The sequence below is a fragment of the Bos indicus x Bos taurus genome, chromosome X, assembly GCF_003369695.1.
Source record: "Bos indicus x Bos taurus breed Angus x Brahman F1 hybrid chromosome X, Bos_hybrid_MaternalHap_v2.0, whole genome shotgun sequence".
In the NCBI taxonomy this organism is placed as follows: Eukaryota; Metazoa; Chordata; class Mammalia; order Artiodactyla; family Bovidae; genus Bos; species Bos indicus x Bos taurus.
Window position 1 is genome coordinate 78,992,863 of NC_040105.1, and position 13,788 is coordinate 79,006,650.

The window sequence follows — 13,788 nt, forward strand, 5'->3', positions numbered from 1 at the left end:
GTGGGAAAGTTCATCGTCGTTTTCTCTGATAACAAATTTAAGAAATTTGAGTAGGAAGCTGTTATTTGGCCGTTTACCAATACCATCTGATGAGTTGTGTTTTTTGGTTGCCTGAGCAGCTGGCAATTAATGAGTTGATTGGAAATGGTCACAGGGCAATGGCATTAGCATGTGAACATCTGGCATTAAAATTAGTCAACACAGAGAGCACTTTTTGTGATAATTCAAATTCACTGAAAAAAATCACTAGGTGAATCTTATTCTAAGTGCTCTGTGGAAAGGAAAAACTATTACTATATTTTATTTTATTTTATTATTTATTTACTTTATATTTTAGAACATGTGATGAAGATGCATTGTGTGAGAATTGAGGGCTGTTTGCTGTGTATGTGTGTATGTATTTGGGTGGGTGGCAGAGGCCCAGGCCTACAACATAATTTGCAAGCCATACATATTTCCACTGAACTATTCCTTCTCCCACTTGAGGGCATTTGCATCCTATGAACAGATATTATAGCTGATTCCCTTTAAGCTGTCAGCCTCTTCCAGGATAAGTTGATCTCATTGAAGAGGTGAGAGGGTACTTTGTCCAGCTATCACATAGGTCACAGATAGGGTATGCTTATGATTTTGGACTCTCTCATATGAAAATTAATGAAAACTTGCCATATCCATCTGCATTAACCTAAATGCAATTGTAAATTGATGATTGTGGAACATATATTAATTCTTAAACTGATTCATAAAAATTCATAAAGTGTCATGCATCCAATAATATTCAAAGATAAAACAAAGCATGTAATTCTTTCTCAGTACTAGTGGTAAACCAAGTTAACAAAATCAATGAACAAACATATAGTCTTGTTCCTGATTTTATTATTTAAATTTGTCAGATTACAATCTATTCTATTTCTTTAGCACTCTGGTGACAGTACAGAAGGAACACATCAGTTAAATGCAAAATATCTCGACAAATGCATGAATAAAATATCTAGTATCAGTTAAACTTCCAAAAGCCACTCCTCAGCAGCGAAATGCCATTAAATCCTTTAGGAACTTATTAAGAGATTAACATTTGGGAGATTAATTACAGTGAGAGTTGAATTGCAATTAAATAAAAAAAGACAAATTATATATTACATAACCCCACCAAATGCTTAAGAAGAATCAATATAAGAGAATATCATAGATACAACACAATGAGATAGGTGTTCTTAAAAGTCAACTATACACACATATACATAAATGTGAACACATGTATAATATGCATGCATTAGTACATTACAAGTTCTGTGTTTTGCCATATCTAGGTATGTAAAGAAATACATTGAGATGAAATAAAAGATCTCCATTAAAAAGGGTAGAGTTGATACCTTAGTGCCAATAAACTAAGTTCTATACTCTATTGATTGTGTTAAACCATATAAAGCTAATTTTCCTTAGCTTTGACCCTGCTCTTTATTCAAGGTTCAAATGTACTCTTAAATCTTTTAATATGAGGTAAATGTCCTTTGACCATATGTACCTGCTAAAAATGAAAACAGTATGATAGAAGAGGAAGTAATAACATGTACTAATTAGAAGTATTTTCTATAATGTCTCTTTCTTCTTCAGCATAAGCCTTGAACTATATAACTATATGCTAGAAATTTGAGTTATTACTGAAGATAATTTTACTAATTGCAAGGGAAATTCGGGATTTCATTGGGTAAGTATGTATCAGTTTTGGAAATCTCCCTTCTCTGCTACAGTGACTGAATCTGGAGAAGATTTCTGCAGTGATTTAGAAGAGCTACAGCTGTTTTGAAGGGGCTTGAATGAAATAAATGAAAAGTAACAGGGTTGTAAAAGTCATAAATGCCAAATAAAATTAAGTCATGAATGAATAAAATGATTTGGGTTTTAGATTTTCAATTTTCCTTTTTAATGTCCTTACTGATTTGTTGCAAATACTGTTAACCCTGTATTTGGTAAGTGGTGAAGACATTATCCTTGTCTTCTCATTTGTAATAAAACAGATTAACTTGCTGTGAAAATTTAACTAGGCTGAGACACAACAGTAACCACCTAATGACCCGAAGCACATTGCAGTTAAGTAGCTAAATAGATGCATACTGATTACAGGCCTTAAAAATGGATCTGTTTACTTGCAAAGTAGAAATTAGTTATATAACTATTGATTATTTTAGAAGAAATTAACGTTTCCAGTTCCATACAGGTATTTTAAAAACCCACCTAATTCTTAATCAGTGTAAGGTATTGGACTCATCTAATGTTTATATGGTGAAAAAAAAATGTGACCTCTGTGATGCCTTAGGAAACAATAACAATGAATTGAATTTTGATTGAATTTGGTAAGTGCAGGCTACAAATCTTAAATATGAACTGTGGTTTTATGCAAAATGTTATTGTAACTCTAAATCATGTTTTCAAAGTTATTTGAAATAATATCCACCTGATGTGCTATTGACAATGGCAAAAGATGAATTTAAAAGTAAAGTATTTGAGTTCATAGTATTTGATCATATGTACTTTTAAAACATTTTGGAGGATTCCTCTTTATAGCATTGTAAATTTTCCTCATTATTTATAGCATTTTCTATTTGTGTAGATATTCTTTCAATTAAAAAAAATTCAGAATGACCATTCATTTTTTAAGCAGAATGGGCAAGGTCACATCACTTGTATTCTCTTTTTTTCTAAACCATCAACTTTATAATTCATTCCCAAATTTTCCATTTTTATTATGGCAGGATATATTGCTATGTATGATTATTGTTTACCACTACACAGTGATTTTGTTTGTTCAGTTTTATTTTTGCTCAATAACTGCTGTACTTTTGTCCCTATCCATTCACTTACCAGTCCATTAAAGATAAAAGTAGTTCATTAAATTAAATATTTTTCAGCAAATAACCAATGTTAGAATTCAAAGACTGTTCCACAATTTATATACATATTTTAGCATAGAATCATTGAGACTACACAACAGTGAAAAGTAAGAAAATAATTTTGACCTCATATATGAAATTCCTTTCATTGGTGTGTGTGTACATATGCTATTTAGGGATTATAATTTTAATCACTGCACTTTAGGTTGAATTTCACAACTGATGAACTTTTCAAAAAATTTAAAAATGTATTATAAAAGCCATATATAATTTGCTATCCATGCCCATACTATCCCTCTAAACAACATATATAATTATTTGGAAAAAAAAATATTATCTTCTGCTTTGTTTATATGTATCTTTTTATCTTTTCCTGTATATAGAGTATTACAACTGTATATTTAACTGTATACTAAATATAAATGCATGTATATTTCTCTGTCATAAAATATTGTGTTTGAAGCATAACAAAAGTTATAAAGCCTTTCAGAGGTAATATATTTACAATTAATAGTATTTAATAACTATATGATACTGCAGCTAATATACTCAAAGTCCACTATTCATTTCATTAAATTTATCAGGTGTTTACTGAATACTAAATAACATTATACATCAATAAAAAATGAACATACTACACAGATGACTGTATTAGTTCCTTATTACTTTTGGAACAAGGTATGATATATTTAATAGCTTTAAATGATGCAAGTTTATTAGCTTGCAGTTCTGTAGGTCAGATGTCTGACATGGGTATCACTGAGCTAAAATCACAGGGCTGAATTTCTTTCTGTAAGCTTCCAGGATAGTATCAGTTTCCTTCCCTTTTCCAGGTTATCTCTCTGACCATTCTTCAATAATCACATCTTCCTCTGACTTTCCTTTCTACCCTCAAGTTAAGCCATGTAATAGCTCTATCTCCAGGTTCTCAGTCACATCTGAAAAGTCCATTTTGCCATATAAGATAACATATTCACAAGTTCAACTATTAGGACGTGGACTAAACATTTTTTGCTGAGCTAATGATATTATTCTGTCTGCCATAATGATAAACTTTGGAAAATCTTAACATCTACTAATGAAATAATAGACTTTAACTCTCATATTATTAATTTTGCATTAAGCAAACAGTTTTTCTTTGAAGAATTTATCAGTTTGGGGCTTTTCATGCAAAATCAATGTGAAAATATATAAACACATATTTGACAAACTGATTTTTAATCTTATGGTGATTAGAATACTGATGTTGTAATTGCATATAAATATACAGAACTTTAAGAAATTCATTATGAATGAGTTATATAATAAAACAAATATTCTCTGTCCCAGAATGTCTATTATTCAGTCACATTTATTGCATATATGGATAAACAATAATGTATTTTTAATTGATCAAATTAACTAAATGTCAAATTTATTCATCAGTTTGTGATTCATAAACATAGTGAATAACTTCAGAGCTTTATAGCAATATTAATTATGATAAAAATCCTGAGAACCATAACAGTTACTGTAGAGCTATATAAAATAAACATTTTATTTTATTTTTATCAATAATTTTACAGCCACAGGACTGGAAAAGGTCAGTTTTTATTCCAACCTCAAAGAAAGAAAATGCCAAAGAATATTCAAACCACCACACAATTGCACTATTCTTACATGCTAGCAAAGTAATGCTCAACATTCTCCCAGCTAGGCTTCAAAAGTATGTGATCTGAGATCTTTGGGATGTTCAGGCTGCATTTAGAAAAGACAGAGGAACCAGAGATCAAGTTATTAACATCCATTGCATCATAGAAAAAGCAAGAGAATTACAGAAAGAAAGAAAAATAAAAGCCATCTACTTCTGTTTCATTGACTATGCTAAAGTCTTTGACTGTGCTGATCACAACAAACTATGACAAATTCTTAAAAGGATGGGAATACCAGACCACCTTACCTACCTCCTGGGAAATCTGTATTCAGGTCAGGAAGCAACAGTTAGAACAGGACATGGAAAAATGGACTGGTTCCAAGTTGAGAAAGAAGTACATCAAAGCTGTATATTGTCACCTTGTTTACTTAACTTATATGCAGTGTACATCATGCAAAATGCTGAGCTGGATGAAAAATAAGTTGGAATCACGAGCACCTGGAGAAATATCAATAACCTCAAATATGGAGATGACAGCACCCTTATGGCTGAAAGCGAAGAGCAACTAAAGAGCCTATTGATGAAAGTGAAAGAGGAGAGTGAAAAAGGAGGCTTAAAACTTAACATTCAGAAAACTAAGATCATGGCATACAGTCCCATCATGTCATGGCAAATAGTTGGAGAAACAATGGACACAGTGACAGACTTTATTTTCTTGGGCTAGACTGCAGATGGTGACTGAGTCCATGAAATTAAATGACGCTTGCTCCTTGGAAGTTCACGGTTCATGTATTGTTGAAGCCTGGCTTGGAGAATTTTGAGCATTACTTTACTAGAGTGTGAGATGAGTGAAATTGTGCAGCAGTTTGAGCATTCTTTGGCATTGCTTTTCTTAGGGGTTGGAATGAAAACTGACTTTTTCCAGTCCTGTGGCCAGTGCTGAGTTTTCCAAATTTGCTACCATATGTTCAAGCTGGTTTTAGAAAAGGCAGAGGAACAAGAGATAAAACTGCCAACATCCACTGGGTCATCAGAATAGCAAAAGAGTTCCAGAAAAACATCTAATTCTGCTTTATTGACTATGCCAAAGCCTTTGACTTGTAGATCACAATAAACTGTGGAAAATTCTGAAAGACACGGGGTTACCAGACCACCTGACCTGCCTCTTGAGAAATTTGTATGGAGGTCAATAAGCAACAGTTAGAACTAGACATGGAACAACAGACTGGTTCCAAATAGGAAAAGGAGTACATCAGGGCTGTATATTGTCACCGTGCTTATTTAACTTATATGCAGAGTACATCATGAGAAACCCTGGGCTGGAAAAAGCACAAGTTGGAATCAAGATTGCTGAGAAAAATATCAATAACCTCAGTTTTGCAGATGATACCACCCTTATGGCAGAAAGTGAAGAGGAACTAAAAAGCCTCTTGATGAAAGTGAAAGAGGAGAGTGAAAAAGTTGGCTTAAAGCTCAACATTCAGAAAACAAAGATCATGGCATCCAGTCCCATCACTTCATGGCAAATAGATGGACAAACAGTGGAAACAGTGTCAGACTTTTTTTTTGGGGGGGGGGAGGGGGCCTCCAATATCACTGCAGCCATGAAATAAAAAGATGCTTACTCCTTAGAATAAAAATTATGACCAACCTAGACAACATATTAAAAAGCAGAGATATTACTTAGCCATCAAAGATCCATCTAGTCAAGGCTATGTTTTTTTTTTTTTTTTCCAGCAGTCATGTATGGATGTTAGAGTTGGACTATAAAGAAAGCTGAGTGACGAAGAATTGATGCTTTTGAACTGTGGTGTTGGAGAAGACTCTTTAGAGTCCCTTGGACTGCAAGGAGATAAAACCAGTCCATCCTAAAGGAAATCAGTCCTGAATATTCATTGGAAGGACTGATGTTGAAGCTAAAACTCCAATACTTTGGCCTTCTGAGGCAAAGAGCTGACTCATTTGAAAAGACCCTGATGCTGGGAAAAATTGAGGCAAGAGGAGAAGGGGATGACAGAGGATGAGATGGTTGGGTAGCATCACTGACTCAATGGACATGAGTTTGAAAAAACTCCAGGAGTTGGTGATGGACAGGGAGGTCTTGCATGCTGCAGTCCATGGGGTCACAAAGAGTTGGACAAGTCTGAATGACTGAATTGAACTGAACTGATCCTTGGAAGAAAAACTATGATAAACCTAGATAGCATGTTAAAAACCAGAGACATTACTTTGCTGACAATGGTCCATCTAGTCAAGCCTATGGCTTTTCCAGTAGTCATGTATGGATATGAGAGTTGGACCATCAAGAATGCTGAGCACTGAAGAACTGATGCTTTTGAGCTGTGGTGTTGGAGAAGACTCTTGAGAGTCCCTCGAACTGCAAGGAGATCAAACCAGCTGATCCTAAAGGAAATCAGTCCTGAATATTCATTGGAAGGACTGATGTTGAAGCCGAAGCTGAAATATTTTGGCCACCTGATGCAAAAAACTGACTCATTAGAAAAGACTCTGATGCTGGGAAAGACTGAAAGCAGGAGGAGAAGGGACAACAGAGGATGAGATGGTTGTATGGTATCACCAACTCAATGGATGAGTGTTAGTAAGCTCCGGGAATTGGTAATGGATAGGGAAGCCTGGTGTACTGCAGTCCATGGACTTGCAAGGAGTCATACATGAGGGAGTGACTGAACTGAACTGATTTTTATCAAATTCGTAATTTTAAACTATAAAAATTTAAACAATACTAACGAACATCCTTTTAGTATTGTTTAATTTTTATAATTTTAAATTATAAATTTGATGAAAATCATTTCAGTTCCCAAATCACTGCAGATGGTGACTGCAGCCATGAAATTAAAAGACACTTGCTCCTTGGAAGAAAAGCTATGACCAACCTAGACAGCATATTAAAAAAGTAGAGACATTCGTTACTTGGCCAACAAAGGTCCATCTAGTCAAAACTATGATTTTTCCAGTAGTCATGTATGGGGTTAAGAGTTGAATTAAAGAATGCTGAGCACTAAAGAATTGATGCTTTTGAACTGTGGTGCTGGAGAAGACTCTTGAGAGTCACTTGGACTGCAAGGAGATAAAACCAGTCCATCCTAAAGGAAATCAGTCCTGAATATTCATTGAAAAGATTGAAGCTAAAGCTGAAACTTCAATACTTTGGATACCTGATGTGAAGAACTGACTTATTGGAAAAGACTCTGATGCTGGAAAAGATTGAAGGTAGGAGGAGAAGGGGACTACAGAAGATAAGATGGTTGGATGGCATCACCCACTATATGGACATGAGTTTGAGTAAGCCCTGGGAGTTGGTGATGGAACTCCATGGAACTTGGTGGGCTGCAGTCTATGGGGTCGCAAAGAGTCAGACATGACTGAGTGACTGTACTGAACAAATTGATAATAGGTCTTAGTGTTGGTTTCAAACACCCATCATTGTGTCTTGTGACCATCAAACCGTTTTGTTGCCAACATTAAAAATAAATTCCTAAGGTGTGATAGATTACACATATATTATTGCCATAATGTTTTCAGTGCAGAAAGACACAACATGTACCAGGTCCTCCCACTGTTTTTGAGTTTTATTCCAATGTTCCAAGTGTTTACCTTTGGGAGATCTTCTTACTCAGGTAGTAGGCTCACCCTCCAAGTTATGGCTTGAACGTTATATCATTGTAGAAGCTTATAATAACAAACCTTCACTAATAATAATCACTTCACCTCATAAATTCGATTGGTGAATTTCCTAGGAAAGGAAGTGCAAGTTAACCTTTCTTGAGTTCTACCATGTATCTGGCATAGCACTGAGGCCTTTCACTTTCTTATTTTATTTAAACCTCACAATATCCCATTAATTTCCCAATATCAAAAAATATGGTTTTGTTTAAAGATACATGTTTATGATCAGGTATTTTAAAATCAGGTATATACTCAGTTTAAAGATGAGAGGTCAACATTTCTAACGTTATGGATTCCACCAACATCAAAAACTCGGTGCGAGATGACATTTCCTTTTGTATTTCCTTTTATATAAGGAACGGATTCCACAGAGTCCTTCTCCTGCTCCCTCTCCAGAAGAGAGTCATCGCCCTGGGAGCCAGACCTCCTCCCACCCCAGCAGCAGCGTGTCCAGCTCTCCCTCTCAGATGGATCACCATTCAGAGAGAATAGGTGAGTATCTCACCTGAAGCAAGAAACTGAAAGATAATCTTTCAGGAAATTCTTCATTAGGCAATAGTGAAGGGGGAAAAATCTGGGGGAGCTGATGCCTCCTTGATTTAAATGGTTTTTTAAAATGGTGAATTGTTATTGGAAAAGTCATATGAACAACAACAACAAAAATGTTAGTAGTTTGTTCTCCAGAAGAGTCTTAAATAATGTATCACTGGATCTGATGGGAACAATTTGATGGGAGTTTTATAGAATATAGGTTAATTCAATATGTTGGTATTTAGCAGCTAGTGTGACACAAATCACTTGCTATATTCACAGCACCCTTTGAATAATGGATGATAAAATATATTTTGTGCAGTTGATCATGTAAGAGTGATTAAAAAGTGAATCAATATATGATTTGCAATAATCTCAACAATTTTAATGTTAACAGAGGATGAGATGGTTGTATGGCATCACTGACTCAATGGACATGAGTTTCAGCAAACTTTGGGAGATAGTGAAGGACCAGGAAACCTGATGTGCTGTAGTCCATGGGGTCACAAAGAGTCAGACACGACTTAGTAACTGAACAACAGCAACAATAATTTAGATAAAAAAATATTTGATCTAATATTTGGCATGATTTTTCACACATTTTTTTATTGTTTCAGAAGTCTTACACCTAGGACATTGTTCCATAAATAGTATAATATTATTTTCAGTGATCTGGTATACTGGAGACTCTAATCTAGCCACAGTCTGGCACTAATTAGCTATGACATCTTGGGCATGTCACTTAACCACCATGAGTATCTTTACCTAACATATGAATATGATTGGGCTTCTAGGTAGTAAAGAACCTGCCTGATGATTCAAGAGACATAGAGATGTGTGTTTGATACCTGGGTCAGGAATATCCCCTGGAGGAGGGCATAGCAACCCGCTCCAGTATTCTTGCCTGGAGAATCCCATGGATAGAGGAGCCTGGCAGGCTACAGTCCATGGCATTGCAGAGTCAGACACGACTCAAGTGACCTGGAACCCACACACATGCATAGATATGATTAATGCTCTGCCTATTGCACTGGAGTTTTGTGAGGTCTAATGAAATAATATGTGGGAAAATACTTCAGAAATTTAAAGCACTAAGGAAATGTGATGGATAAACATTATTTTTTTTCTCTGTGGCTTTACCTTGATTGCTTATCAACTGCTGTCTGATCCTACTCAGGCATACAGATGTTACCCACTGCATTCAGCTATAACTAATTTTCATATAATATATGATAATTATGAGTCAGGTGAGCTAAGTAAAATCTTTGTTAATCTTCTATACCTACACAAGTCCAATTTTGTAGGTATCCATTTCCTCTAGGGAAAATAATTTCTGCTCTTCTTTTAATCTTATTATAGGAATATTTATTTCATGTAAATTCTAAATTTTTACAATTCATAATAATGATCATCTCAAGTCTGTCCAAAATAATGTTTTTGTGGGGGAAGAAAGGAATTTGAGGGATTAGGGAAGGTTTTACATTCTGGATTTGTTCTGGGAAAGGATAAAGATGATTTCACTCTTGTGGAAATTCATCCAAGTCTCATTTAGCTTCTCAATTTTATGTATTCTTTGTAGCTATTTAGCTTTGTAGTGATCTCAGTGACTCACAAAACTGTCTCCCCATTATGATCGCCTATGGAAGGTTTACAAATATGGATGCCCAGGCCACACGCTCAGTCTCATGTACCTGGTGTAGTATAGAGCCTAACAGCAGCGTTCTGTTTTGCTTTTCAATATATCCTCAGAATATTCTAATGTGCAGCCAGAGTTAAGAACCACTGAATTAGAACTTTTAGCTAATATCCATACTGGAGTAAATTTAATTCCTGGAAGAAGTGACAGAGGTTTTCTAGCTTAACTCTCTTCTGTGGATAAAGCCTAATTTACTTGTTACAATATTGTGTGCAACTGATTAAAGGGAGTCTTAGGATATAGCCAAATGACCATTAAGCAATCAAGAAACACATATTCTTCTATTAGAATAATCTTTGTATTGATGAGGGAGGGGGTGGAGAGGAAAAGGAGAGAGAGAATTATTTAGAGTACTGGTTATAAGCAGAGCACATAGGGAAATATTAGAGTACCATGCCTGGTGGGGCCAACCAAGATGGATGGGTCATGGTGGAGAGGTCTGACAGAATGTGGTCCACTGGAGAAGGCAATGGCAAACCACTTCAATATGCTTGCCTTGAGAACCCCATGAACAGTATGAAAAGGCAAAATGATAGGATACTGAAAGAGGAACTCCCCAGGTCAGTAGGTGCCCAATATGCTACTGGAGATCAGTGGAGAAATAACTCCAGAAAGAATGAAGGGATGGAGCCAAGGCAAAAACAATACCCAGTTGTGTGTGTGGCTGGTAATAGAAGCAAGGTACAATGCTGTAAAGAGCAATATTGCATTGGAACCTGGAATGTCAGGTCCATGAATCTATGAAAATTGGAAGTGGTAAAACAGGAGATGGAAAGAGTGAATGATGACATTCTAGGAATCAGTGAACTAAAATGGACTGGAATGGGTGAATTTAACTCAGATGAACATTATATCTACTACTGTGGGCAGGAATCCCTTAGAAGAAATGGAGTAGCCATCATAGTCAACAAAAGAGTCTGAAATGCAGTACTTAGGTGCAGTCTCAAAAATGACAGAATGTCTTTAATCCATTGTATATTCTTGCCTCCTTTGTCAAAGATAAGGTGTCCATATGTGCGTGGATTTATCTCTGGGCTTTCTATTTTGTCCCATTGATCAATATTTCTGTCTTTGTGCCAGTACCATACTGTCTTGATAACTGTGGCTTTGTAATAGAGCCTGAAGTCAGGTAGGTTGATTCCTCCAGTTCCATTCTTCTTTCTCAAGATCGCTTTGGCTATTCAAGGTTTTTTTGTCATTCCATACAAATTGTGAAATTATTTGTTCTAGCTCTGTGAAGAATACTGTTGGTAGCTTGATAGGAACTGCATTGAATCCATAAATTGCTTTGGGTAATATACTCATTTTCACTATATTGATTCTTCCAATCCATGAACATGGTATATTTCTCCATCTATTAGTGTCCTCTTTGATTTCTTTCACCAGTGTTTTATAGTTTTCTATATATAGGTCTTTAGTTTCTCTAGGTAGATATATTCCTAAATATTTTATTCTTTCCGTTGCAATGGTGAATGGAATTGTTTCCTTAATTTCTCTTTCTGTTTTCTCATTATTAGTGTATAGGAATGCAAGGGATTTCTGTGTGTTGATTTTATATGCTGCAACTTTACTTTAGTCATTGATTAGTTCTAGTAATTTTCTAGTGGAGTCTTTTGGGTTTTCTATGTAGAGGATCATGTCATCTGCAAATAGTGAGAGTTTTACTTCTTCTTTTCCAATTTGGATTCCTTTTATTTCTTTTTCTGTTCTGATTGCTGTGGCCAAAACTTCCAAAACTATGTTGAATTGTAATGGTGAAAGTGGGCACCCTTGTCTTGTTCCTGACTTTGGAGGAAATGCTTTCAATTTTTCACCATTGAGGATAATGTTTGCTGTGGGTTTGTCATATATAGCTTTTATTATGTTGAGGTATGTTCCTTCTATTCCTGCTTTCTGGAGAGTTTTTATCATAAATGGGTGTTGAATTTTGTCACAGGCTTTCTCTGCATCTATTGAGATAATCATATGGCTTTTATTTTTCAATTTGTTAATGTGGTGTATTACATTGATTGATTTGTGGATACTGAAGAATCCTTGCATCCCTGGGATAAAGCCCACTTGGTCATTGTGTATGATCTTTTTAATGTGTTGTTGGATTCTGATTGCTAGAATTTTGATAAGGATTTTTGCATCTATGTTCATCAGTGATATTGGCCTGTAGTTTTCTTTTTTTGTGGGATCTTTGTCATGTTTTGGTATTAGGGTGATGGTGGCCTCATAGAATGAGTTTGGAAGTTTACCTTCCCCTGCAATTTTCTGGAAGAGTTTGAGCAGGATAGGTGTTAGCTCTTCTCTAAATTTTTGGTAGAATTCAGCTGTGAAGCCATCTGGACCTGGGCTTTTGTTTGCTGGAAGATTTTTGATTACAGTTTCAATTTCCGTGCCTGTGATGGGTCTGTTAAGATTTTCTATTTCTTCCTGGCCCAGTTTTGGAAAGTTGTACTTTTCTAAGAATTTGTCCATTTCTTCCACGTTGTCCATTTTATTGGCATATGATTGTTGATAGTAGTCTCTTATGATCCTTTGTATTTCTGTGTTGTCTGTTGTGATCTCTCCATTTTCATCTCTAATTTTATTGATTTGATTTTTCTCCCTTTGTTTCTTGATGAGTCTGGCTAATGGTTTAATTTTATTTATCCTTTCAAAGAACCAGCTTTTGGCTTTGTTGATTTTTGCTATGGTCTCTTTTGTTTCTTTTGCATTTATTTCTGCCCTAATTTTTAAGATTTCTTTCCTTCTACTAACCCTGGGGTTCTTCATTTCTTCCTTTTCTAGTTGCTTTAGGTGTAGAGTTAGGTTATTTGACTTTTTTCTTGTTTCTTGAGGTATGCCTGTACTGCTATGAACTTTCCCCTTAGGACTGCTTTTACCGTGTCCCACAGGTTTTGGGTTGTTGTGTTTTCATTTTCATTCGTTTCTATGCAAATTTTGATTTCTTTCTTGATTTCTTCTGTGATATGTTGGTTATTCAGCAGGGTGTTGTTCAGCCTCCATATGTTGGAATTTTTAATAGTTTTTCTCCTGTAGTTGAGATCTAATCTTACTGCATTGTGGTCAGAAAAGATGCTTGGAATGATTTCTATTTTTTTGAATTTACCAAGGCTAGCTTTATGGCCCAGGATGTGATCTGTCCTGGAGAAGGTTCCATGTGCGCTTGAGAAAAAGGTGAAATTCATTGTTTTGGGATGAAATGTCCTATAGATATCAATTAGGTCTAACTGGTCTATTGTATCATTTAAAGTTTGTGTTTCCTTGCTAATTTTCTGTTTAGTTGATCTATCCATAGGTGTGAGTGGGGTATTAAAGTCTCCCACTATTATTGTGTTATTGTTAATGTCTGCTTTCATACT

General features: G+C 35.3%; 1 protein-coding gene across 1 annotated transcript in view; it reads left to right on the forward strand.

Annotated features, from left to right (window-relative positions):
- DACH2 (dachshund family transcription factor 2) overlaps positions 1-13,788 on the forward strand; it is an 856,348-nt gene that overhangs the window by 684,507 nt on the left and 158,053 nt on the right. The window contains exon 7 of the mRNA XM_027534851.1: positions 8,568-8,703. Coding sequence (XP_027390652.1) covers positions 8,568-8,703 — 136 coding nt within the window. The remainder of the gene's footprint in view (positions 1-8,567; positions 8,704-13,788) is intronic.